The 25,357-nt window shown below is 48.6% G+C and overlaps 1 protein-coding gene across 1 annotated transcript; it reads right to left on the reverse strand.

The window, feature by feature from the left end:
* Nucleotides 1-1,501: 1,501 nt before the first annotated feature.
* AMER1 (APC membrane recruitment protein 1) lies at nt 1,502-24,233 on the reverse strand. The gene is made up of 2 exons (XM_045470796.1): nt 24,029-24,233; nt 1,502-12,631 (listed from the first exon to the last, which is right to left on the reverse strand). The coding sequence occupies exon 2, from the start codon at nt 12,530-12,532 to the stop codon at nt 9,080-9,082; it is 3,453 nt and encodes a 1,150-aa protein (XP_045326752.1). The 5' UTR covers nt 12,533-12,631; nt 24,029-24,233; the 3' UTR covers nt 1,502-9,079.
* Between the last annotated feature and the right edge of the window lie 1,124 nt (nt 24,234-25,357).

Consider the following 25,357-nt stretch of genomic DNA (forward strand, 5'->3'; position numbering starts at 1 on the left):
ACACACTGGGCATCCTGGCCTCCCTGCCCTGGCAGGGCCCCTCCTTTCCAGAATTTTACTTGTGATCATCGGCCCCCATATACTAAATACCCTGGTACGTTTTATTGAAAACACTGTTGCTTACCAAACTGTAGCACATATCTTAGCCCTGCGAGGGTACCCACCCCTAGAGCTAAAAAGTGATGCCTAATAAAAGCTTTTTAAAAAGGCATCAAAGGGGGGAATGTTGGGGAAATTAATAAAGTTTTACACCATAAGATGGCTGACGGGACTAAAACAGGCTCTGGTCTCTGGCTTGGAGGCCCCTCTTCTGGGTTCTTCTTGCCCTGTTTGCTGTGTGCGCAAAGACCTGCCACAGATATGGAAGCTGACAACTATAAATTACCCTTCCCCCCTTCATTCGGAGCTCAGATCTTTGGAGAAACGGTCTCCTCTGAGCCCTCCAGTGTTAAATAAATCTCTGATCCACCAAGATCTCTGAGTGACGCTTGGTTTTTCCGCCGGCGTTCCAGCCTGGTTCCATAACAAACTATACTTAAATAAAGAAAAAAATAATTTAAAAAAGAAGGCACGTCCTAGGCATTAAAACTTCCCCAGGAATCTATGCCAGTGGAGGTGAGAGGAAAAATTACAGCTGGTGTAGGAAGAATTTAAGCATCAAAAAGTTAAGGGTAAGGAAAGGACTGCAGTTTGAGATTCTGTGTTCTCCAAGACCCTCATTTACAGATGAGTAATCTGAAGCTCTGAGAAACCACCCGATTTTCCATCAGTTGCAGACAGAGCAGAGACTAATGTCTTGGTGTCCTGAATTCTAGGATAGTGATTTTTTTTCAATAAGGCAGCATTTTTGTGGCAGAGTAATTTCTGGAAATGCTCACATTTGTTTGTGTCTGTTGTTCCTCTATGTCCTCACTCCCCATTCCCCTGCACCTTGGTGGTAACCAGGCTCTTGACAGACCTCTTGCAAGAGGGATTTCAGTGTAGAAAGCAGAAGCAGGCTGAAGTGACCAAATCTCTCATTCTTTTATAAAAGCCTAAAACCCCCATTGAGAACATACTGTCATAAAGGAGAAGGAAGAGGCACTGAAAAGCCCAAAGAGAAAAAAAAAGAGAGAGAGAGATCCCTACCCTTCCCAGCCCCACCTAGAAAGGAAGAGTCTGGGAGCACTATGAACTCAAGTACTACATAGTGCATTTCCTCAAGGATGGAGGGAGATGCCTCTAATGTACCCAGAGGGAGGTAGAATTTAAGTCCCTAGGGCTCTCAGCTTCCCCTCTCCCACTGCTGGTATAGAAGATGAGGGTGTCAGTGGTGATTGGAATAGGTTAGAGATTAGTTGCCCTTGCCCTAATTTCTTGGTACCACAAGTGCCCCCTAAATTCTAGTGCCACCCTTGAATAGGCCTCCAGTCACAACTGACATGGAATTTTCTGCTTCTCTGTTAGGATGGGATGGGGAGTTTGAAGTCCTAATTTAGTTACACAACAAAATGAAACAAAGCAAAATAAAAGGAGTATTTATTGCCTACATACATCTGAGTTTATAGACAGAGATAGATGCACATTCCATTTTTGTTTTCTTGAATAACATTACTTTTAATCATGGCATTTGTGGCCAGGCAGAGCACCCATTTCCTGTTAGCAATGGGTACTGCACAGGAACCCTTGGGAAATCTCATCCGATGTTCCATGTATTAGAACAATATAGGAAATGTGCTCAGGTATCCTGAGAGAGAAGGTGGAAAAGCAAGAAAGAAACTGAAGAAGCAGAGGAGAACAGCCTTCAAGAGTCCATCAGATGGCAGTTATTCTCCCAGAGAATGAGACTATTTCCTACTGTGGCCATTAAGTGATTTATAATTAAGTAGCTCTTCATGAGGCAGTGATCCAATTGATGGTGGAGGTCTGAGAAGTGGGAGGCCCATTCTCCAGGCATCTAAGTGCTCATATTTATTGACTCACTCTGCTATTCATCATATTCATCTTGTTCAGCCTTTCCCAGGCTGCTTATTAGCAGGTTTAAGCGGGCCTACCTGGCTGGGAACAATTCTCAGAGATCCAAGTCTGGGGGTGGGAGTGGGGGAAGGGAGTCCCTCCCTGGACTGACAAAGGCCTCTAATCTTGGCTTAGAGCTGGGAGATCTGCCTGGACACAGTGGAATAAGGAGGTATCCAAAGGTCTCTTTTAGCTTTAGGATGCTCTCACTTTGGGCCTGCTGCTGGGGGCATTTCTGGGATCCACCATGGCCATCCCTGATGTGAAGCTAACTAGAAGCTTCACTACAAGTGTGATAGAAAATGCAGGAGATTTAGAGTCCAGTTAGCTGGCTGTGTGAAATTTGCCAAGGGTCTTAACCTTTCTGAGGCTCAGTTTTCTCATCTTAAAATGTGCATAACAATGTTAACCTCATAGAGTTCAGGCATGGATTACACAAGATAGTGTGGCACATATCAATGATATTATTAATTCGGTGCTTGAGGAATTATTAATAGTAATCTTTCTCTTCCACCACATCTTCTATCCCTACCTTCTCTCTTTCTCACTTTGACTCACAGTCAATGTTCTGTATTACCAAGTCATTTCACTTGTCTATGGCTCCATTCCTACCTTGGTAAAGTGGGGATGAGATCATCTGCTCTGCCAACCTGTTTCAGGGGCCTTTTAAAAAGACAATGGAGATGGAAGGAGGTTGCAGATTAGAAAGTGCTACCCTCAAGTCACTTGCTTTTATTAGCTAGGTCTGAATCCCAGAAGCCATGCAGCTCAGCTGAAGTGTAGGAATTATACAGAGAAAGAACGTGGTCAGTAAGGCCCAAGCCCGATGTGGGTGGGGACAGTGGGGAGCTAGCAGCTTGTCTGCAGCATCCCCCAAAAGGCTTGTACAAAGGTATCTAATCTGTTGGGTCTACATATGCTCTAAACAGAAACTAAGAACAAAGGCAGTCTGTTCACTAGGTACAACCCCAGCCCTTAAGCAGACCAAAGAACAGCACTGGAGCTGATCAAGGTGGTTTCCTTAGTTATCTAAGGAAGGTATTAGGAGGTTACCTCCACCAACATCCCCTTCCAGTATTGCAAAGGACTCCCCAGAGGATCACAGTGAAGGCAGCCATCAGTTACAGCAGAAAGGGAGGAGCTCTTACCAAATCATCTTGTTCAGCAGGTGCAATGCACCAGAATCATGTGGGGGCACCGCACCACAGAAAAGAATTCCACTCCAGGCCAACTGAGCTAGAAGGGGGTGGGGAGTGCTGAACTTTGGCAGTTGAAAAGGTTCCATGGGTTACTCTATGGTAGCCCAATCTTCTGACCTGCATATGGAAACTAGTCAAATCTATGCCCATGCCACCCATATATTGTTGATGGGGAAACTGAGACTCAGAAGAAGGGTTTTGCCCAAGCCCAGCTGATGATGAGGGATGAAAATTAGGGCAGAAATCGAGGCCTCCCATACTACACAACCCCTTGAATTTCCATTGGATGTAATAAGATCTTCCTAGATCTTGCTCCAAAATTTCTCTGAGCAACCATGGCCCTCTTCCTTCCATGAGCAGTCCGTGACAGAGAATTCAACTTCTACAAATTATTAACTCCCATTCCAGGAGGTTCTCTCATTTCTCTCTTGTTAAACTGCTTTTATTTTGGCTTTTCTTGATTCATGAGGTACTGGGGGCCACCAAACTTCTCTGCTAGTCTGGGGAAGGATCCCAAGGGGCTTTCTTATGTGTCTTTGGCAGCACTGTCTACAGTCTATAGCAGTTTCAAGCAGCTACTATTTCAGGCCTTCTGGCTTGGACATGGCAATTGGGAAGAACTCAAGGGAGCCCACTAGCAGGTGTCAGAAGCCCTTTCTTATCAGGAGCGAAGGGCGAGACACATGCTTCCCACTCAGCCCCACACCTGAATAGGTGGAGCAGGCAGCTGCCCAGCCAGTATCTCTGTCCATAAACTTGGGTAAAGAATGCCATTCCTGCAGCTTGGCTGGAGAATCCCACTATTTAGACGAATTCTTTTCATGAAGCCATCAGTAGTAGGTCCACACCTCTACCTCCTAGCTGATGGGGATGCCAGCACACTTGCATGAACTGAGGCCAGTTTTAGAAGTGCTAGTAAATCCCTGGAAGTTCTCAAAATGTGCAAAGTGTGATGGAGAGTTTACCAACACAGCATCAGAGAGATGCAGAGCATGACTTGGATAAAGAACTGAAGTTTCCTCTACTTTTAGTTTCAGCTCTGGCTTCTATTTCCCCTGCTGGGTGATTCCCACCCCCCATCAACCTCCTTGCTTTCTCCATTTCCCTTCAAGGATAACCCCAACAACCATGGGTCACGGCATGCTGCTGTGGAACAAACCAGAAGAATTCACTTTTTTTTTGACTGGGGGGGGGGTTCTTCTTGAACCCAGTTTATTAGCATTCAGCAAAAGAAATATATATTATTACAAATAGGCAGTGTATCAAGATATCTAGGTGTCAAGGAGAGCTAGGATTGGAGAGGTCACAATCCAGACAATCCTGTGATGTCTCAAGGAATAGGGAAGGGGAAGCTAGGGTATTCACAGGGGCCATGCTCCCCATTTTACACTGGGAGAGAAAAAACTCTTATACATGGGGTGGGGATGTACTGCAGTTACCAATTTCTTCCCTCTGTCCTCTAGCCATTTTATTTAATGTGACCTAAATATACATTCCTGGTTTCTTCTCCACCCCGCCCCTATATACAGCAGGGGAAATAAGCACCAATAGTAACAAGAATAATAATTAAATAAAGTCCTGCCTCTCCGTAGGCCCAACCATCACACATATACATGCCACGTGGATTTTCTTCTTTGGAGTGACTGTAGGATAGAAAAGTGGGAATCAGGCCAGCAAGCCATCACCCTGATGGTCACTGTTCCCCGAAATACCATTTGTATGTGAACTGGAGCAGGACAGGGCAGGAGGGGATGGTGGTAGGGGGATAAATACCCCCAAAGCAGCAAGAGGGGTCAAGGAGTTTCCCAACATATCTTCTGGCAAATGTCACAATCAATTGAGTTCTTGGGAAGTCCCATGCAAGGATTTCCTCAATGAGATGGCTAATTCCTAGTTGTTAAAGCACCATTGCCCTCTGTCTCCCCAGCTTCTTAGGGAGAAAGGACATGATAGAAACTCCATGTCCTTCCCACTGGGTGGAAAATGCCCCCAAAATGCTTCCTTTGGAGAAACTCAACATGGTAAATAGTACAACATGGTCACTCTGATCTCAAAATGAAAGCACAAAATATAAAAAAGGAGGGAGAGAAAAAGAGGGAGAGTGAGAGATGGGTACTTTCAGAAGGTCTACACATGGGGAAGGGGCAGGGCCCAAAAGAAAAAATAAAGCCATAAAACAATATGCTATTTACCAGGTTCCTCATGCCTGAAACATCTGGCATTTGTCATCGTACCTGGGCATATTTGCCATTCCTATGAAGGAGGGAGGGGGTGGACAGTAAGATACATTGGGGTGAAGGGAGAGGAAAGAGGGAGGGCCCTAGGCAGTTGAGATGCCAGCCCTCTGCACAAGCAGCAACAATTTTTGTGTCATCTTTGTTTTGTTTAAAACTATAAACAGCACCGCTTAAAAATAAATCAGAAAAGAACAATTGATAAACATTGTTTTCCATGAATATAAAATGCAAACAATACAAAAATAGATAATTGACTTTTGAGATATATATATATATATACATATATATATATACATGTGTATATATATATGTATATATATATATACATATATATACATATGTGTGTGTGTGTGTGTGTGTGTAAAACTTGGATGCAACATACACATGGGTACACTTGAAGTCTCCCTGCTAAATCCCCCATGCCTCCCTCTAGCTATTGGGCCCAGGGGCCAAGGGCAGGTGGCATGGTGGCACTGGGAAGGGTGGGAGAGTTGCTGGCAGCAGGATGAGAGGAACACACCTTGGGTGTAGGAAGCTACTTCCCTGCTTGGTACAGCACTGAGGAGGGAGAGAGACTAGTGTTGACCAAAGCCTTTGGCCCAGAAGGCTCATGGACAGGTGCCCAAGCTGAGTGTCCCAAATCAGGGCTTCCTTGAAGGCGCTAAATCACCGAGAGACTGGTGGCCCTTAAAGAAGCCTGATAGGTGACCTTCTCTATCCACAATCATTGTTTCTCCAAGGACTGGTCTCATCTGACAATTCTCAGGATCAGAGCTGTCTGGTACTAGAAAAGCCTTCTGGGTAGCAAGATGATGGCAGACACCTCCTCTCAAGTCATATCTTCCCATGAAATCACATCCACAAGCATTATCCCAGGACCTTGCAATGCAGATATGGTATTCATCTGGTCACAGCCTAAGAGATGTGGACTTGACATCAACACCTTTAATATTCTGGGGCATATTTGCTGTCAGCCAAGCAAGCACCAGCTATCTTTGGGAAGAGGCCTGGAGTTTGATTGGTTCTCCCAGTATCACCCTGTGCTGCCATTCCATGTCCCCAGCCATTTCTTCCTTCCTTTTCTAGGCTGTAGCTGGTATTTGGCCATGAACTGCTTGGATCCAGAGTGAGAGTCAAAGGAGCATGCTTCTGCAGCCATGCACCTTGACTATCCCACTTCTGGTGGTGAGGATTGTGTCCTTGGGATGGCTAGGACACTGAAAGGACTTGAAGGCAGTAATGTTGTCCAAACCATGAGGTGTTGCTCAGTTCTAGGCCCTACTCTGTGCTACGTGACCTTCCAAAGCCAAGCAATGTGTTTCAGGACTATGACCTCTCCCCTCAGGGGCAGCATGTCTTGTTGCCCTCTTTTCACTGAGGGCAGCCCTCTGCCCTTGGCCAAAGGCTGACCACCTACTTTTTCTTTTCACGGGCTGGTGGCCCAGTATACTCTGAAGGCTGGTGATGGCTCTACTACCTGCTATGGCTAGAACAGTCCACATACAGATAGGAGCTTTAACTGCCCTGAAGGACAAGCAGAGAGAGAGGAGGCAAGTAGCAGGGTTTCCCTTGTTGTAAAGGCATTTGGTGTATTTTCTGCCAAACAGCCAGGCCTACTTCAGCCCTACCCTCCCAGGGAAACTTTGGTAAAAGGCAAAATGGTTGGAATTTGGGCATTTCTCTTCTGGAATGCTGTGCTTGGGGTGAGGAGGGCCTTCCTCATGTTCTTTCTTTCTCTAACTCCATGAGGGATGTATTTCTTCACAATACAGACAGAGTTAGCCTGAAGAGCTGGTCTGGCTCTCTTGAGCAGTGCTGTTGGTGTCATGCCAACTTTTGTGGTGCTTCCAGGTGTGTAGCTTCTATCAGATAGATTTACTCTTTGTGGGAAGGAAGACTACCAACCCCAATCTGAGAAGTGGTGACAAAGACCAGCACAAACACATTCCTTGGCCAAGGGGAAGTTGCCCATAAAGTCACCTTGACTCAGGGGGCCAACAGCCTCTGTTCCCAAGAGCCCTGTTGACCTTTTAACAGGCATGGAGATAAGCAGAGCCAGGGTTGGGGGGCAAGGATTATAATTTGGGTCAACACAACCAGGCAAAACATGTTCTATATTCTATTTCCAATAAAGAAATTAAAAGGAACCCTCTCTTACTGGTGATTAATGAGAGGTTGAGCCAGGTTAGATTAGCCTTTTGCAATGCCTTCCTGACAGCAACTCTTCCACACCAGCATTTCCAAGCTAGTTAAACATGAAAACTGTGGATACAGAAGGGAGTGTACCATTCACTCCATATAGGGCTGCAATTCCCATGCAAATCAGAAACCTGCAGCTTGGCAGAGTGAGGACAGATCACAGTCTTTCCTCTCATGAAGGTCAGCCCTTTGAGGATGCTAATTGGAAAATGAAAGTTCTTTAGAGAGACCAGAACAGCAGCCTAGATGCCTTTGGTATCCTATCTCTTGAGAGTGCTAGCCTGGTGCCTCTGAGCCTCTTTATAGCAACCAAATGAAGGGGTGGGCAAGGCTTAAGGAAATTTTGCTTTTTGGGGAAAAGGAATTTTCTCTTCTAAGAAGCTAGGCTTCCTTGAGCTTTGCAATGTCTAAAATTCTCTCCTGACAACTGGGACAAATGGAACTCCTTTTCCTATTCTTCCCCTGAAACCCACAAAAAAACCCAACCCCCTATAGCCAAGCTTAGTTTAGGTTACTTCTCTCCCTGTGTCTCAATTAAAAGACTATGTCCCTTGTGATGAGATTATGAAAATTTCCTTTGGATACAAAAAAAAAAATCAAAAGTGTCTGCAACTCAGGCAGTCACAAGCTTAAGAGAGGAAGAAGGAAAAAAAAATCCTATCATTCCACAACTCAAGACTTATGGCAGTATCTACGACAGAACCCTATTTTGCCTTCTGTTTCCAAATGGATGAATTTGATCACTCCATTAAGGGGATTAGAATTTTTTCCTTCAACCCAAGTTATCATAGGCCATGTTAAAAGGCCCCCATCTGGTTACGATGCCAAAGTCCACAGCAATAGGCAGTAAGACATATGCTACTTGATCCTCTCTAAGGGCAGCTAGCTGGGGTGAACAGATTATATAATCATCTGATGTATTGGTGGCAGCTATGCCAAGACTGAAGGGAGTGGGGGTGGAGAGGATCTGTACCATTATTTCACATTGTTAATAGCAAACAAGCCCTCTGTCCTTAAGTGGGAAGCAGTGCAGACCTGGCTGCTCATCAGTGGTGCATCATTCACTGTGTGTAGGGGGGGTGGCAGGGATATTAACGGGTCAGCCTGTGTCAAGGATGCATGCTATATATATAATCACTAACTGGGCAACTGGAATAGTCACAAAAGTACAGCATCTCAAATCCTGCATGGGCAACAAGAAACTCCAAAAGGGAAAACTGGAGCACAGAGCAGCAGTAGCCTCCCAGGGCAGATGTACTCAAGCTGAATGTGACCACAGATTGGCAGAAGAGGGAAGTGGGAAAACAAAGGCAAGAACTCATAGGAGCTTTCCTTGGCCAAAAGGATTTTCAAGTTAAATAGCAACCCCCACCCCCCACCCCTCTGCTCAACCCCTGATCCCCAATCACATGCTTAGGCCCCATGCCCCCACTCCAGAATAGATGATGACTACTCAGCTAGGTTTCCATTCACAGCAGTGGAGGAGTAGCTGGTGGGGAGATAGGCACCTTGCTCAGCCCTCTCCTTTGACAGGTCAAGGCTGGAAGCCCTGTAGTGAATGGGTTGAGGCTGTTGGGGCTCAAGCTGGACCCTGGACAGCTGAGGGATGCCATGAGTGATGCCCACAGGCTTGGCCTGGGACAGAGGGCTGGGGTTGAAGCCTCCAGAACTGGAGGAGCAACTGGGCTCATCAATAGGCAACAGCATATCTTGAGGCCTGGCTCTCATATTCTGAGAGGCCTGTGGCTGCAGGTTATAACAAGGGACCATGGGAAGGGGTAGGTGTGAAGGCCGAGCTAGCTGAGGCCTGGATATCCCAGGTACCCTTAGCTCTGGCCCTGATACTGAGAGCAACATTGACATGGCCACAGGAGGTATGCAACAGGTTGTCTGCCCATATGGAGAAGGGCCAGAAGACTCATCCAATTGGCTGGGACTTATCCAGGCAGGGCCTGGCCCCATTGGGAGAGGACAGGGAGCCCAGGCAAGCCAGTCGTAGGCCGCTGGTGGTTCAGTATAAAGGGACAAAGGACTGTCTCGTCCCCATTCTCCTCCTCCTCCTCCTCCTCCTCCTCCTCCTCCTCCTCCTTCTTCTTCTTCTTCTTCTTCTTCATTTGAATCTTCCTGCTGAAACTGAAGCTCATCAGACACCGTGTATCCCTGGGCCAGGTGGGAATTTGAGAGCTCCAGCTCCAGGGTCTCCGCAGTGTCCAGAGAGCGGCTTCTCCTGTTGAGGGCCATGGCAGCAGGTGGAGGTCGAGGGTGCATGCCAGGCAGTCCCAAGTACCGAGGAAGACTGCTCACACCCCAGGGCAGACCTTGGTAGAATCGGCTGTGGTAGTTGGTGAATGTGTGTTTCTGGTAGTAGCCCAGCTCAAAAGCTTCCAAGGAGGCTGCAAGGTCTTCATCATTCTGGAACTCAGGATTCTCTTCACACTTGCCTTCCCCATCCCGTTCCACATCAGCAATGTCAAAGGTCACCATAGGGGGTAGCTCAGGGAGGTTTTGAGTGAAGGATGAGTCAGAGTCAGAGCTGCAGGACATGCTGGAGAAGAGGTTTCCACTGCTGGTGAACTCCACAAGGGCCTGTGAGAAACTCACAGTGGCATTCCCTTCCTTCTCAACCTCTTCTTCCTCTGGCTCCTCAGGGGGTGAATAAGTAGGGTAAGCCTTCCTGGGAGATCCTCCAAAATTTGCTTCTTTCATGTCTGGCTCAAACATAGCATCACTTTGGAAGAGCTGCATTAGACAGGTACTTTGATCTTTCTTGGAGCAGATTCCCTCAAAACGTTTCTCTAGAGGACGGAAGTCCCTCCAGTCTGGCTCACTGCCTGCAGTGGTAGGGAAAGCTGAGGTGGTTCCCCGGTGGGAAGTCTGAGAGGCCCCTGATGTCCCTGCCACTAAGCCCATCACTGATGGGCCTAAGGGCCTCATCTGATATTCCATGATGGGCTTCTCTTGCCAGGCCTGAACCTCCCGGACTTGAGCCTCTCGAGCATGGGCCTCTCGGGCATGTGCTTCCCTAGCACAGGTCTCCCTGGCATAGGCCTCTCGGGCTTGGGCCTCTTTGACATGAGCTTCTCGGGCATGGGTCTCCCTGGCATGAGTTTCTTGGGTATAAAACTCCCTGGTGTGAGCCTCTCGGGCACGTGCCTCCTTAGCTTCTTGGACCTCGAGCTGCTCTCGCCGAAGCTCCCAATATAACAACTGTTTCTGGATGGTCACTAGCCGTTCTTCCTCTGTCTCCATTGCCCCAGGTGGCCGAGAGGAAGAAAAGGGCTCAAAGTTCAAGAAGGGGTCAAATTTTTCAGAGCTGCGACCATGGAGGTCATAAAGACAGTCATCCAGAGGTGGGGAGGCCTCAAGACTATCATCTGGCTCATAGAACTCATACAGGGCATCTCCACTGTAGCTATCTCGGGGCAGGCAATCCCTGCGGACAAGCCCTAAGGTCTCACCTGAATCACCCTCAAATCCAGGTGTTGTGGAGTCATAATAACCCTCATCACTATTGGGGGCAGACTCTTGCTGGTCACTCTGAGGAGTCAAAAGGTCCCCAGGGGCTAAGCCAGGATAAGACTGAACTGAGTCAAGCAGCATGTAGCCATGCTCTCCTGGAGATGTGATGGGATGGTAGCCTAAATGCAGATTGGGTTTTGGGTACATCTGGGCACTTGCCCACAGATACTCTAAGTCATAATCTTCTTCCTCCTTGACATCCTCTTCTTCTTCCTCTAATTCTACCTCCTCATCCTCCTCTTCTTCCTCATCATCATCATCTGGCAAGGCCATCTCCTCCCCACCTCCTTGGTAGGTAACCAGGCATGAACTTCTCTTGGTCCCATCTCGATTTGCCCTCTGGCCTCCAGAGGCCATGCTGTCTGTCATACTGTCCATGTCCTGCTCTGCTATGATGTCACCACAACCTGTCAGTGAGTCAAAACTTTTCAGGGATGTGACATCCCCAAACAGGAGGCTCAGCTGGTCCCCAACAGGGCCATTTGGTGGATTTACCTCTTCTGCTACCAATTTCTCCCCTGTTTTTGGACTGTGGGGCTCCTCTGGGCCACTGGCTTCAGAGGCAGACTTGGACTGCAGAAGTGCTGAGGCACAGCCCTCCATGGGTTTTTCTGTATCTTTACAGGCTGTCTTCTCAGTGACTGCTGGAGAAGACTCTGGTACTAAAGAAACTTTTGACCCAGGGGTATCTTGGGTTTTGGCATTTTCCTTTCTGTGGGCTTGGAGGATATCCTCAGCACAGGGCAGAAGGGCTGAGCTTACATGTTCATGAGGCCTGGCTCTGGCCCCTTCAGACCCCTTGGCCCCTAGCTTATTTTGTTCAGCCCCAGAGACCTTGCTTTTCCGGTGACGGCGGATACTGCTGAAAAAACCTTTCAGGCCTTTCTTTGGCTTGGGCACAGAGGGAACCTTCTCAGCCCCAGCTTTGTCTGTCGCTCCAGCCACAGATGTTTTGCTTTTGGAGCCTGTCTCCAAAACCCCATGGGCACTCTGAGAACTGGGAAGTTGGCAAGGTGATTCAGGCAAAGGTAAGGCAAATCTGGTTCCTTCACTGACACTGTCTTCAGGGCCATGGGCTGCTTCAGTCAGGCCATCGTGGGTCTTGCTCTTGCTAAGACCCTTCTTGGAGATGCCTTTCCCAGAACCTTTGCTTCGCCCCCCTCCAAAGAAACTAGGCAGGGTACAGATACCCTTCCTGCCACCAAAAAGTTTCATGGCAGTTTTCTTCAGCCTACCTGGGCCAGATGAGGGTGGCTCTGACACTGGCTCTTCTGTCATCTCAGCTGCATTGTTCTTGGCTCCTTTCTCTGCCCGTTGGTCCTGGGTGTCCATAGAGGCTGCTGCTCCCTTGGCCTTAGAAGCTTCATCCTTTCCAGTCTCCATGGTTATGGGGACAACTCAGGTATGTTCAGCTAAAAAAGCAGCCCTTTGGCTTCCAGGCACTGTTATAACATCATCCGTCAGGAAGCATCACAGTTGGGCCTAGAGGAGATGAGAGAAACAAAGATATAGAGAGTGTACTGCTAAGCAAGCATCCAGGCTATGTTTGTTTTCACAGGTGTCTTTTATTTCAGGCTTAAGTGGAACAAGGAAGAAAGTAAAAGAAAATGTATGAAAAACCTTAATGCAACCCATATGGTTGGCTTGCTAGGCCAGCCTCCCCTGGGCCCCAAGGCAACATAACCCTGAACAACAGGCAGCCATCACCCCAACCCCTCACTAGGTCCACTCCCTTCAGGCCACCCTAAGCTCAGGAGAGCACTGGGCAGGAGGAACTTCAGTTGTGGGAAATGCCCAGTTGTGCTATTGACTGCAGGGGTAATTATCAAAGGGGGTAGGAAGGGGGAGGTAGGAAAGGCAACAGGAAGGTCAGCTAGGATGACACAGGATTTTTGCCAAACAGCCCATTCAGTCCTAACTGGGCTCTTCAAGATCCAGGCCTCAATTTCACATTAGTCTGGGTTCTCACAGATATTTTTCATGGGGTTAGAAAGAAAAGTAGACCTGAAGTTCCACTTCTTCCCCACAGGCTCCCTAAATTGCAGCATGCCCATGCTCAGACTGTCAGAAGCCCAGAGTAGGAGCCTCACAGGCCCACATTCCAGAGCTATAATCCAGGATCTGCTAAAAAAGCATGGTTGCCTCGGGGCAAGGCACTCTATGGACTTCAGTACCCTTGGTCCAAAATGCCCAGCAATACTTCCCCTTCATAGTGGTTATGTGAGGGGTGGGTCTAGGTCAGACTCTCTATTGACTGTCCTACTGGGAAAATAATAATGTGGTTCTTGGTAACTGGAAACCCCAATTTCCATTTTAGAACCACGAGGCAAACTATGTCTTCTCTACTCCCCTCATTATTTTGGCCCCCATCTAGTTCCCTATCTAGAAAGGGAACTCCTTGAAGACATAACTCCACATGATTCACGTTCCTGGTCTGTAAGTAAGGCTCTCAATAGCAATTAAATAAGCAAACCTGGTACAAGGCACACCCTTCTGGTCTAGGCCCCCAAATTCTCCAAATATCCAAATGCCACAGAGATGGAATAAAGACTATCCATCACACACACCCCAACACATGTCTCCCACCCCAAGTCTGATATATCCATTCTAGTGACTGAAGCTGGTTGACAGATGGATCAGTGACCAGCCTGCTAAAACTCGTGACCTCTCCCTGGAAAGTTCCTTACCATTGTTTCCCTTCTCTGTAGGGTAGCCACAAGTAGACAGGGAGCTAAGGAAGGAGGGGAGGCAGAACAACTGCTGGGAGCCAGAAAGAGACAGACAAGCATTGCTGGTGTCCCTGGAGTAGTTTGCCAGCACATCAGCCCTGTAATTGGTTGCAACAGTAATAAGACTCACACATTCACCTGCAGTAGAAGACTAGGGACCAGCTTTGGGGTGGAGAGAGACTGGTAGCTAACTAGCCCCTGAACTCATTGGAAGAACCTTCCTGGAGCCCTGATCCTGTCCTTCAAACATGAATTTTGCTCCCTGTGCCTTGCTTGACTTGACACTTGAATCATCAGTGTGATCCCAACTTCCATCAGGAGCACTCTGCATAACTGAAATATTAAACTTGGAGCAAGATAATGGCTGGTTATCCAGAAAATAAAAGAGAAAAAAATATCTGATCCCTTCTCTGCAGAGATGTGTATTGTCACTCAGGTTTTTTTCCTAGATGACATATTTTTACATGATATTGTTTTACCTCAGCCCTGCAACTGATAGCCTTACAATAGACGGTGCCATCCCCCACAAATATACAATCATGCATACACACACAACCACTCAGAGTCCTTTCCTCAGGGGTCATATGGGAATAGGGGTCCTATCATCTACGTGAATTCCACACTTTTCAAATCACAGATTTTGCTTCAGCCCTGAAATTATTCACAGTGTTGTCATTATGGTGCTAGACATGGAATAGCAGGAGTGGAGTTGTTTATGAAATTGTATTCCCCTCTGTGGAATTTATGAAACAAACCTTTTCTGAACATTTGGTGAGTGATAGACATTAAGCTCAGTTCTACAAGGTAGCCAGTGCTTTTGGGGGAGTTCCTAGGCTAATAGGGAGAGGGTACCATATATAACAGTCTGAAGGCACAACATAATACAAGCCTTAAAGAAGAGCCCCCATTATTGCTTAAGATGCATGAGGGAGTATCATTATTTATACCTTGTTATCATAACCCACTATAAATCTGAAAAGCAGAAAGACACCCCCCTGGGTTCAGAAAAGCTGCATTGAGGAGGAGGCATTCAATCTAGGCTTTTTCAGACAGGATTGAGTAAAAGTGACAATGATTTAGAGGGAGGGATGAAGGAGACTAGTAAGTGTGGCTGGGCATGAAGGAAGACCAAGGGCCAAGTGAAAAACCTCATGGATCTAAACATCCTTGTGGATAGAAGGCTGAATTGTCCTGCTGGGTTTGGGGATGGAGTTCTTATGAACAGAGAGATTCTGCACATTGAATCTTAAAGAGAGCTGCTTTTCAGAACCTTGATGCCTTGGCTGGAGGGAAATTCCTAGGGCCTTCTCTTACCTTTGCTATTGTGCTTCTCTGGGGTAAAGGCCAGCATACTACTTTCTACATCATTTACTTCCCTGCCACAGGAATCTGCAGTGTGTTGTGGAAGAAGTCATGGGCTGCAGGGCTGGGTTACAGGCCATGCCAGGGGACTCTGAACAAGCCAAGGTACCCCTCTTAGGCTTGGACACTTGTGAAATGGAGATCACATTATGATCTCCAGTGGTATGAGAATTAGATGGGATAATGGACACCACACACATTTTGTAAAGTGCAGTGCAAATGAGAAAGATTGACATTACTGTTATTACCACCTTCCAGGTCAGATCCCACTTTCTTAGGAAATAGCAGACCATGTATAAAAGGCCACTTATTTGGGTAAGGCATTCATTGTGGGGAGCCTTAGGGACCAGCTGCCTTGGCCATGCTAAGGAGGAGCCAGGTGTGAGGGGATTTTAAAGACATGAGTGTGGTTTTATACAAAGTCCTCTGTGTATGTGTGGTGGGAGTAGGTGAAGTAGGCAGGGATGTCTCTGGGACTAGGATTCTCTCCCCCCAGCTTCAGGCCCTCCTCCTAACTAGGACCAGGGTCATTTTTGCTGGAAAGGACCAGACTTAAAACTGTGTTGTCTCCCATTTCCCTGCCTTGTCCCTCCCAGGGCCACAAAGCTCCCCAAAGATACCCATAATGCCTTAGGTTTCACAACCTGTGTGGCTAAGTTTCAGGTGGAATGTTGGGTAAGGGAACACTCTAAGGCTACTCTGTGGTCCCTGGCAGGGGCTGTTTATTGCAGTTGCTACTATCATTGGTAGGGAGTGGGCTGTGGCCATCTCTGCTCTCAGGCTCAGCCTCAGGCCATGCTGGGACCAGTGGAAGGTTGGCTATTAGGGCAGAGCTTCTTTCTTCTCCTTTCCTCTCAAAACACAAGCAGGATACAAGCCACAAACTTGCCCCAGGAACACTTCTTAGTAAGAAGGAAACAGCTGCGGCCTGAGCCTTACATATTTTGCTCCCAGCTCAGCTTCCTGGGGCCAGCTGAGCCAACTTAGAATTCAGGAAAGAAGTGTGTGGATTCATGCAGTAGCTCCAGAGGCATGACCTCAACCACTCATAGTTCTCAAGACTTCCACCAAGCAGTATCTGGGGCAAGACTACTCTGGGCCCATCTTGCCCATGTGTGTGGGCGGGTAACTAAGGAGGGAGTGATGAGGATAGGGAGCAACCCCCCCTCCCCCCAAGAGTCAGCCAGTTCTGCACTATAATCAGCTCTGCCTACCTGGGGGAAATCTAGAAAGTTCTTTCAGTTTCCTCACCTGGAAAATGAGGCTACTGAGAGTGTCTACCTCTTAAAACTATTGTAAGGAACCACATCAATGTATTTAAAGTACCAAATAGGGGCGCCTGGGTGGCGCAATCGGTTAAGCGTCCGACTTCAGCCAGGTCACGATCTCGCGGTCCGTGAGTTCGAGCCCCGCGTCAGGCTCTGGGCTGATGGCTCAGAGCCTGGAGCCTGTTTCCGATTCTGTGTCTCCCTCTCTCTCTGCCCCTCCCCCGTTCATGCTCTGTCTCTCTCTGTCCCAAAAATAAATAAACGTTGAAAAAAAAAATTTAAAGTACCAAATAAAATTCATTATATAACAGAGGCTCAAAAACATAGCGATTAATTTTTAAAATATTTTCTTCAAACTATAGTTGGACAATTTCTAGAGAAACTACCTCAGTCAGGATTGAGAAGGGTATACTCCAGGCCTTTATGGGTAAGTCACCAAAACTCTTTGGGTCTCAGTTGCCCCAAATGGTAAATGAGGGTGACTATGTAGTTATCTCACAGGAGGCTTTAGCTGCTCTTTTAGCCAAACTCAGGGACCCAAATTGTTGCCTCAAGTCAGCTATTGGCTAGTAGCTCTGGATTATCTGGGAATTTCAACTAGCTAAGTTCCACAGCATAGGCCAGAAAGGTCAACAATTCAATTCAATTCAATTCAAACTCAGCTAAATGCACCAACATCAAAGGAAATGCAAATGAAGTGCCCTTCACCGAATCAGAGCACTTACCAGTTTACAAAGCACTCCCCACTCCCTCATCCCCACCTTGGCCCTTCTTAGCAATCTATTAACCAGTCTAGGTGGGAGGTGGTAACTCCTTGTCACAGAGAAAGAAATTGCCTAGGCTTTGGAAAAGCCTTACCTAAGTTCACACAGTAGGATGGTGACAGAGCCACACCAGCTCCCGGGCCTCTGCAATCCTTATCCCAATGCCATTCTACTTCACTGTGCTAGCTACCAATAGAAGGAGGAAGACTGAGTAAAAGGACTGTGAAGGTTCCCTTCATACCTGAAAGCCATCATCTCTCCCTCCCATCCCCTGTCCCAGACTAGCTGAGCTTTCTCTGAAGCATTTCCAGTCCTCACTTAACTTCTACTGTTTTGGCCCCACCTAGCACATTCCAGAAAGCCTGCTGACTTCAGTCAGAATCCAAGGTCTGCCAATCCAGTCTGTTGCTGCTCTCCTCATCAGCAACTCCATCACCAAACTGTGGAACATGTTCTTTTACTCTCCTTTTCCTTTGGAGATAAGTTTGATGGGCCAAAATAGGTTCAAACAGAAACATGCCATTGGGGACAAAGATGCAGATTTGAGCTATAGTTTAAAGGAAATGACCTATGAGATGATCTGGAACTTGAATCACCCATTTCTAAAGCCCACAGCCAAGGTCCACTCTTAAAACCTTTGTTACCATTAAGGAGCACCTCCTCTAAAGAAGGTATATTCCATAACCTCTAGATGCAGCACAGACCCCAACATGGACCCTCTCACCTTGGCTCCCATTTGCCCACTACCAGCCCCTCAAATGAGTTAATGAGTTAACATACTCAGCATAGGGTAATTCATTCAGGCAGACCTCAGTCTGTTCATTTCTCTCAAATGGACCCTCCTTCATCTTATAATCACTACAACTAGCACAGAGCAGAACCTCAAACAACATTGGTTCAACTGAAATCTAATTCAGTTGGAGTTTTTCAGCCCAGAACTAAAATGCCAGCTTCATCCCTTACAGGTAGTAAGGTTCGAGAAATTGGCCTAAAATCCCTGAGACTGAAATGCCTTACCTGGAAAATAAAGAAAATGCTACCTATCATGTAGGATCACTGTAAGGATTAGAGATGATAAATGGAAAGGGTAAATTGCTCTCTAGTTACTGGCAAATATTCAGTAAAGGGCCACTTGCAGCCACCTTCACCACTCCAGCTCCTCAGCTGCCAGCCCATGTCCTCTGAAGATGACACAAGCCTCTTATCTGAGCTCCCTCTGGTCCTTCCCTGCCACAACGCAGAAATCTCACCCCTTGCCTCTCCTTCTTCCATCTCCTCCACACACTTGCCAGATTCATTTTTACAACCCTAACTTCAGAGCACCACTCCTCTACTTACCAAATTATTCCACACTGCCTACAGGATCAGGGCCAAACCCCTTTACCTGACCTTCAAGACTCACTCTTCCTGCATGCCCCTTGCAGTTCCCTAATCTCACTTCTCTACCCAAAATACACAGGGACTTCTCTAGTCTGGAAGATATGGTCACCAAGACACTACTTCTCCCTAGAAATTGGCTTTACCAGTGAGCCTTCTTGATGCCCTACTTTCTCCTTAGGCTGCTGAGGTTCCCTGCCCATTTGCCTAGAATGATGGGGTCTCTGGGAGCCAACTTGCTACTCCCCTCTCAGGCTCCCAAATTTCCTTAGAGAGGAAAATACCTGAGGTGGGTGCCATGCCTACATGGTAAGGCTTCTACTATGTCAGTACTAACCCAGCAAGGGTGACACTGGAGACAGGTGCCACCACCCTCCACCCAGTTCAGATGAAGAATAAGAGAGCTAACTCCAGGGAAACAGATGTGACAAGGCAGCCAAAGCCTAAAGAGGAACAGTTGAGCCAAATGAACAATGGACACCCCTGACTTTCCCATGTGTCCACTCCCCTATATATACTATACCCTATGTGAGAGTCCAGGTAAGATAACTGAGGCTTGGGAAGGGATCAGAATCAGTGTACTTAGAGGAAGAAAGCTTGAATTGAGGGCTTTATGCTCCTGTGTAACCTTGAGCAAACCCCTTCCCTGTTCTGGGCCTCAGTTTCCCCATATGGAAATGGGAGGTTGAACTAGGGGTCTGCTTACCCCAGGCTGTGTAAGAAGCCAGGAGAATGGTAGACCTATGACCAGTTTTCTAGTGGCTGAAGAGGAGGCATGGTGGGAGCATGTGATTTTGGGGGTCCTAGGCTTTAGTGGGAGGCCTGCATGCCTAGTTGGTTGGGCTCAGTCTACCACTTCACTACAGCCCAGCTTCATTTCTCATGCCTCCCTCCACAGAATCCCACCCAACATTTTACTTTTTCAAGATGCACTAGGCCTGGCCTGCAAATATTTCCTCTATGTCCAGAAAGGAGGGGGAACAGAACTGGTCTGGCCCAACTCTCTCTCCCCTGAGAAGAGCTGCAGCCCCCAGCAGGGAGGGCTGAGGAATGCTGTCTGAAGAAGCTGGGTTAGTACTTGCTTCCACGCTCACCAGGGAAAAAAAAAAAAACAACCTGTAGGAGATGAAAGCATTGAAGGCTCTACAATAAGAACTGCATGTCAAAAGGTCACAAATGTCTCTGCAGCACCACTATGTCTGCCTCTGCTCCCACCAAGCCCCCTTGTACCATTTTCTTCACTGTCCTTATCATCCCCTAATCCTGAAAGGGAAGGTATGGGGAAGCAACGCATCCTCACCCAGTTGGCACCTGCACCTCCGCAGCGGTTCTGGTTTCCGTAACTTTCTTACTAGAATTACATTTACACATGCACAGGTTTGAAAAGTAAGACCAAGGAGAGGAGATGAAAAGCTCTGTATTATTTAATTCAGAGAACAGAAGTTGGGGGTGGGAAAAATGGTTTAATGCCCATGAAATCTCCAATGGTTTGTTAAGCAGTAGCAATGATGGCCAGCTGCCCCCAACACACACACACACACACACACACACACACACACACACACGTGCCTGTGCCTGCACACAGGTTTATGTGTAGCATGACAGGGTCAGATTAGCTTCGAAAAAAAAAATTCCTGGCAGTGTGAGATGCATGACCCAGGAATGAATGACACAGGGAGGAAATGCCTCCTGTGGAGGCTTTACCTTTATCGCCTAGTTTATCTGCCTGGACTGAATTCAAGGCAGAGGAACTGATGGAATAACACTGGGCATGTCCTCTTCTAGCCTCCAGTAGCCTATCTGTAAGTGAGGGGGCTGGAAGTCCCTTTTCCCTCCTTGATTCCACAAGCAACCCAGTGACCTGCCAGGCTAGCTGTTATTTATCTCATTTCCTTATTCCCCTGAACCAGCAGAACAGGGCTGCCTCCACCCCCCATACACACACACTTTCAGAGTGTAACAGTTCTTGAGGAATATTTAATGCTTCCACTATACTAGGAGAGAATCACTGGACTTCCAACTTCTTCCAACTACCTCTCCTCCTTCTGAAACTTTCAACCCCCAACAGGCTCCAGACCAAGACTAAGAAGCAAAATAGACATGAAAGGGGAGGTAGAGTTCTCCAGAGAGGGCCCCAAGCTAAACCCAGCACCTTCTCACTCTTGAGGAATGGGTGAGGTGAGATTAGAGGTTGGTTAATGAGATTTTTGTGAAATGGAGGCCACTGGAGATAGTGGGATACAGTGTAAGAGTCCCTGTACAGGAGGCAGCAGCCTATCCCTAAATGCTGTGTGACCTTAGGGAAGTCCCTGTGCTTTCCAGGACTCAGGATTCCCATCTTGTAAGCACAGGAGTCGAAGCCGGTGCTCCCTGAAGGCCTGTCCAGTTGGAAGGTTGGGCATCAGCAGAGGTCTGGGGGATACTTAGCCTCCACCACATTGGTATGTAAGCTCTAGGAACCCTCCTTCAATTTCACCCCCTGCAAGGCTGAAGGGAAGCCAACATGATACAACTTTCCTCTAGAGATAGCCTGCCCCTCAGTTCTATGTCCAGACCTAAAGGTGACCCCTTACAGTCCCAACTTACAACGTGTTTCCAATCTCTAAGACCCCTTTCTAAAATCCCATTTTATTATGGCATATTTACACAAACACACACACACACACACACAAATATCAAAACCTCCCGATGTTCCATTCTTCAATGGCCCCTTCCCCCATTCTCCCAAGATCAGATCCCCATTCCACAGCCTGGCATTTGGCAATCTCCATCTCTGGGCACCAACCTCCTCTCTACCTTAAAGCCATACAATCTCTACCAGAAAAGACTACATCACATCTCTCAGCCTACCTACCACCCACCCACTCTCATTCCTAATTTTGCTTTTACACCTACCCTTTGCCTAGCCAAACCCCTCTACTTTCTGAAAGCTTCCAGGGTGATCCCCCTACATATACAGATTTCTCATCTCTCTCCACAGTACTTTGCCTCTAGGCTCATGAATCAGCAATCAAAGATATGTGCAGTCTGGGGTCTGGGCAGTCAAGATCTTGAATTTGTTGTTGAAGGGAAACATCGTTATTATTTTTTTCTTGTAGTTGCAACCCATTGCCCTTCTCCATTCTCATTAGGCATACTCAATAAATATCTTATCCTGAAGTATCATTTCTCTAATCACTTTCATATGATCAGGACAAGTACATCTTAGAGAAGTAAAAGTCTTCTTGAAAGCTCGACAAAGACAGCATATCCTTCTGGAGCATTCATAAACTGCTCTGCATGGCTAGGCTTTGAGGGGGTTATGGCTGATTTCAAGGTTTCATTTATCCCTCTGAGGGGTTCTGAGATAACCCAGAAATCCATGATATCAGGGAGACAAAGTAGAGGCAGGGAAACTTAATTATAATTTGACTTCTATTCTAATTTAAGTCCCCAAATGGCCAAGGGACACAGGGAGCCTGGAGAAGTTTTGAGAAAGAAGAGGTTATCATGGGTTTAAAGAGACAGGCAAAAGAGACACCCAGGAGAAGGTGGGCCCAGAGCTGGGGCCTGAGAGGGAAAAGAATTTGGGCAGTGTAGGGTGAGTGGGTTTGGGTGTGAGGAGGGGAGTTATATAATTATAAGTTATAATATATCTTATAAGTTATATAAGATATATTAGGTGGCTGTTGGTTCGAGGCAAGGCAGAGAGCATGTCCAGGCCTGAGCTGGAGATGCCCAGCTGCAAATAGAGGGTTGGTTTCTGTTGGTGCCTGGTCAAAGTGGGAAGATATGACTAGAGTGTGGTATTTGCAGTCCTAGCTGGTGTCACAAAGTTCCCAGCTAGCCTTTCCTCAAGTGAGGGATTTACTCCTCTCAAATACCCAGGCTTTGCAGCCCACAGTGTTCTCCACCCTTAGAGGCTGGTCAAAGGTCCTAGAAGAAGAGCCTGCCAGGCCCCTTGGTCACTCCCTAGTTCTTCAGAAAGGCCTAGAGTTTATTGCCAGAAGCATATCCTGGTGCAGTGACTGAGCTGTGGGTGGGGCAGAATGAGGGAAGTTGCACTGGGGGAGAAGGCTCTGCTAAAATGCCCTTAGGTGGGGTGGGGAGTCCAATAGCGCAGTGCCCTCCACCTAGCCCATATCCATGCCAATGCAGCAGGCCAGCAGAGCCAAAGAGTGAAATGTTTAGGTGCTGGAGAAGGCTCCCTTTGACCCCATGGGCCTACTAGCCTGACCAAACCGAGGCCTGCTTTGCAGGGCCAGTCCACTGGCGACCTGGGCACTTAGGCTGTGGAGTGCCTGGAGGGCACAGCCCCTCTTTGCCAGGGAGCCTAGGCAAAGTCCTGCAGTCAGGTGGTCACCAGTGTCAGAGGTGTCTGCAGCAGACAATGACAGTGGCTCACAGGCTGGGTATTTTAAGTAACTGCGAAGTTGGAGGATTTGGCTGTCTCTCTAGCTTTCTCGCACAGACCCAGACGGTACGTTCTCTACTACAATAATTGCTCCTTTGGCCTCTGGCACATAAATACCCCGCTAACACCACGTTTATCGCTATTTTTAAGTGGGCGGCAGGAGAGAAAAAAGCGGCCAGTTCTCTCTTAGGGGATAGGAGGTGAGGCGAGGAGGGAAGACAAAGCGGCCTTGCAGATTTAACCCAAGGACTAGTTTGAGCTGCAGCTCTAACCTAAGGTCCAGCAAGAGCTCCGTTGCCAGCCCCCTTGTCCGCGGGGGCGGGTGCCAGATGCGCCTGGAGGCCCAGCAGCAGGGGGTGCGGCTGGTTGGGGCCGCAAGGCTGAGGTTTCTAAGTGGGCAGCCCACAGGCCCAACTGAGCTCCTTGGGAGAGGAGGCACACAGTGTAGATAGCCCAATCCACGCCAAAGCCAGTTTCCGTCGGGCCCAGGCCAGCACGCCCTCTGCATCCGCAGAGGGGAGAAGGAGGCAGGGGATGAGCAGGGGAGGGAAGGGGCGGCAGCTGGGCCGCTGGGGTGAGCAATATCCACGTAACACAGCTGTTTCAGCTAATGTGCTACAACAAAGCTGCGGAGCTCCCGGCCTACAAATGCACCGCTGGGGGTGCTGGCTGGCGGCTTCCCTGCCCCGGGTCGGTGAAGCAGCACGTGCGGGCCCCATCCCCACCTCCCCCAAGAGCCTGGAGGCATGGCCCAGGCTAGCCTGCCCGCCATCTGCACCCCTTCTAGCCGCGGTCGCCTGCGCCCAAGGGACTCTGCTTTGCCCCCTCACCGGCCAGTCTTCAGAGCTGGTTCCGAGGGAGAGCGGAGGGCGGCCCAGAAGCCGATTGGCCCAGCCCCTGGAACCCTGAAGGCGGTCAGAGCAGAGCACGCGGGACTGCACCGGACGGCGGGCAGGCGGAGGCTACCGGCAGCGCGCAATGCTTACCCGGCTCGGTTCGGTTTCCAGCCCGGTTACTGTCTGCTGCGCTGGGGCTGGAGCTTAGGCTTCTGTGGCTGAGATCGCCGCCGCTGCGGCTCCTGCCGCCGCCGCCGCCGCTGCTCTTCACCTCCTGCACTGGCTCCCCTTCCCCAGTCTTTGGGCAGCTCCCCCATACTCCCTCCCCGCAGACTCCATAGCCACAGGGTGGGGCGTCCGCGCCCTGATAGGCAGGCATGTAGCCCAATCGCCACGGTGGGAAGGCGGGCCCCACCCCGCCCACTGTTTTCCTTGGTGTGTTTCCCTTTAAATGCAAATAACCGTGGGCGTGGTGTTGACTGGAGGCGGAGAGGGTGAAGAACCCCTCGCTGGGACTCCCCATTCAACCCCCCCCCCAACCTCCAACACACAGGGCGAATAATGGTTTGGCGATACGGCGAGCTCGCTGGGTCGGTCCCGCCCGGATGGGGCTCGCTGGAGCCCTGGAGCTCGGTTTTAGTTTTGCATATAGTCCCATTTCCGTGGATGCAGTGCAGTCGTGCTGAGGCGCCCTGGCAGCCACCCGGCAGTTTATTCCAGAGCGAAAAGCGGGCGAGGAGAGGCGGGGCGGAGAGGCTGGGAAACCTGGGGGACTGCAAAGCTCTTTGGAGCCTCGCGGGGCCCAACTTTAGGTGTAAAGATAGGCCCCCGTGGCGCGCGCCCAGAGGGACTCATCTGCCAGGAAAGCCAATTGCAGCGTCCATGCCCCGGCTTCTTCCGCCTGTCTGGCCCTTAGGACCATCGAGGTCAGTTTGCACCCATTACCGAATGGTCTGCTGCTGCTCTGAGAAGGGAAGGCACTTCCCTGAGGTCACCTAGCCTGCCTGTGACGGTGGCAGACTTGGAATTCAGAACCCAGGATCCTGCCCTAGGCTGTTTCACTTTGGAGAGGCCTGTTTCTGTAGTTTGACCCTCACCCAAATTTTTCACCTTTCATGGAACATGAGGGGATCTCCAAGGCCTCTAGAGGGCACCTCAACCTTTTAATGGTAAGCCAGATTTTGTGCAGTTCCCTGCCTCTGAAAAGTCTAGATATTGAGAGAAAAATTGTGTCTAGGCCTAGACTGGAAGTCAAGGCTGAGGGTGGAGTGAGGAGGCCTGTATCAGCCTAGCTGGCTTCTGTGTTTGGGATGTGGCAGGTGGCCAGCCTGAGCTTGGGTCCTTAACTAGCCTGAGGGCATTAAGTGGCACTAGTGGCTGCCAAGGACAAGTGAGCTGAGGCAACAAACAATCCAGTTCTACCACTAGCTCAAGAATATACAGAAGGCCCTACCCCAAAACTCTGTGAATGTCTAAAAA

Source organism: Leopardus geoffroyi, chromosome X (assembly GCF_018350155.1).
Source record: "Leopardus geoffroyi isolate Oge1 chromosome X, O.geoffroyi_Oge1_pat1.0, whole genome shotgun sequence".
In the NCBI taxonomy this organism is placed as follows: Eukaryota; Metazoa; Chordata; class Mammalia; order Carnivora; family Felidae; genus Leopardus; species Leopardus geoffroyi.

Coding starts and splice junctions, on each gene's coding strand:
- AMER1 (XM_045470796.1), bottom strand. CDS start 12,532: ATGGAGACTGGAAAGGATGAAGCTTCTAAGGCCAAGGGAGCAGCAGCC.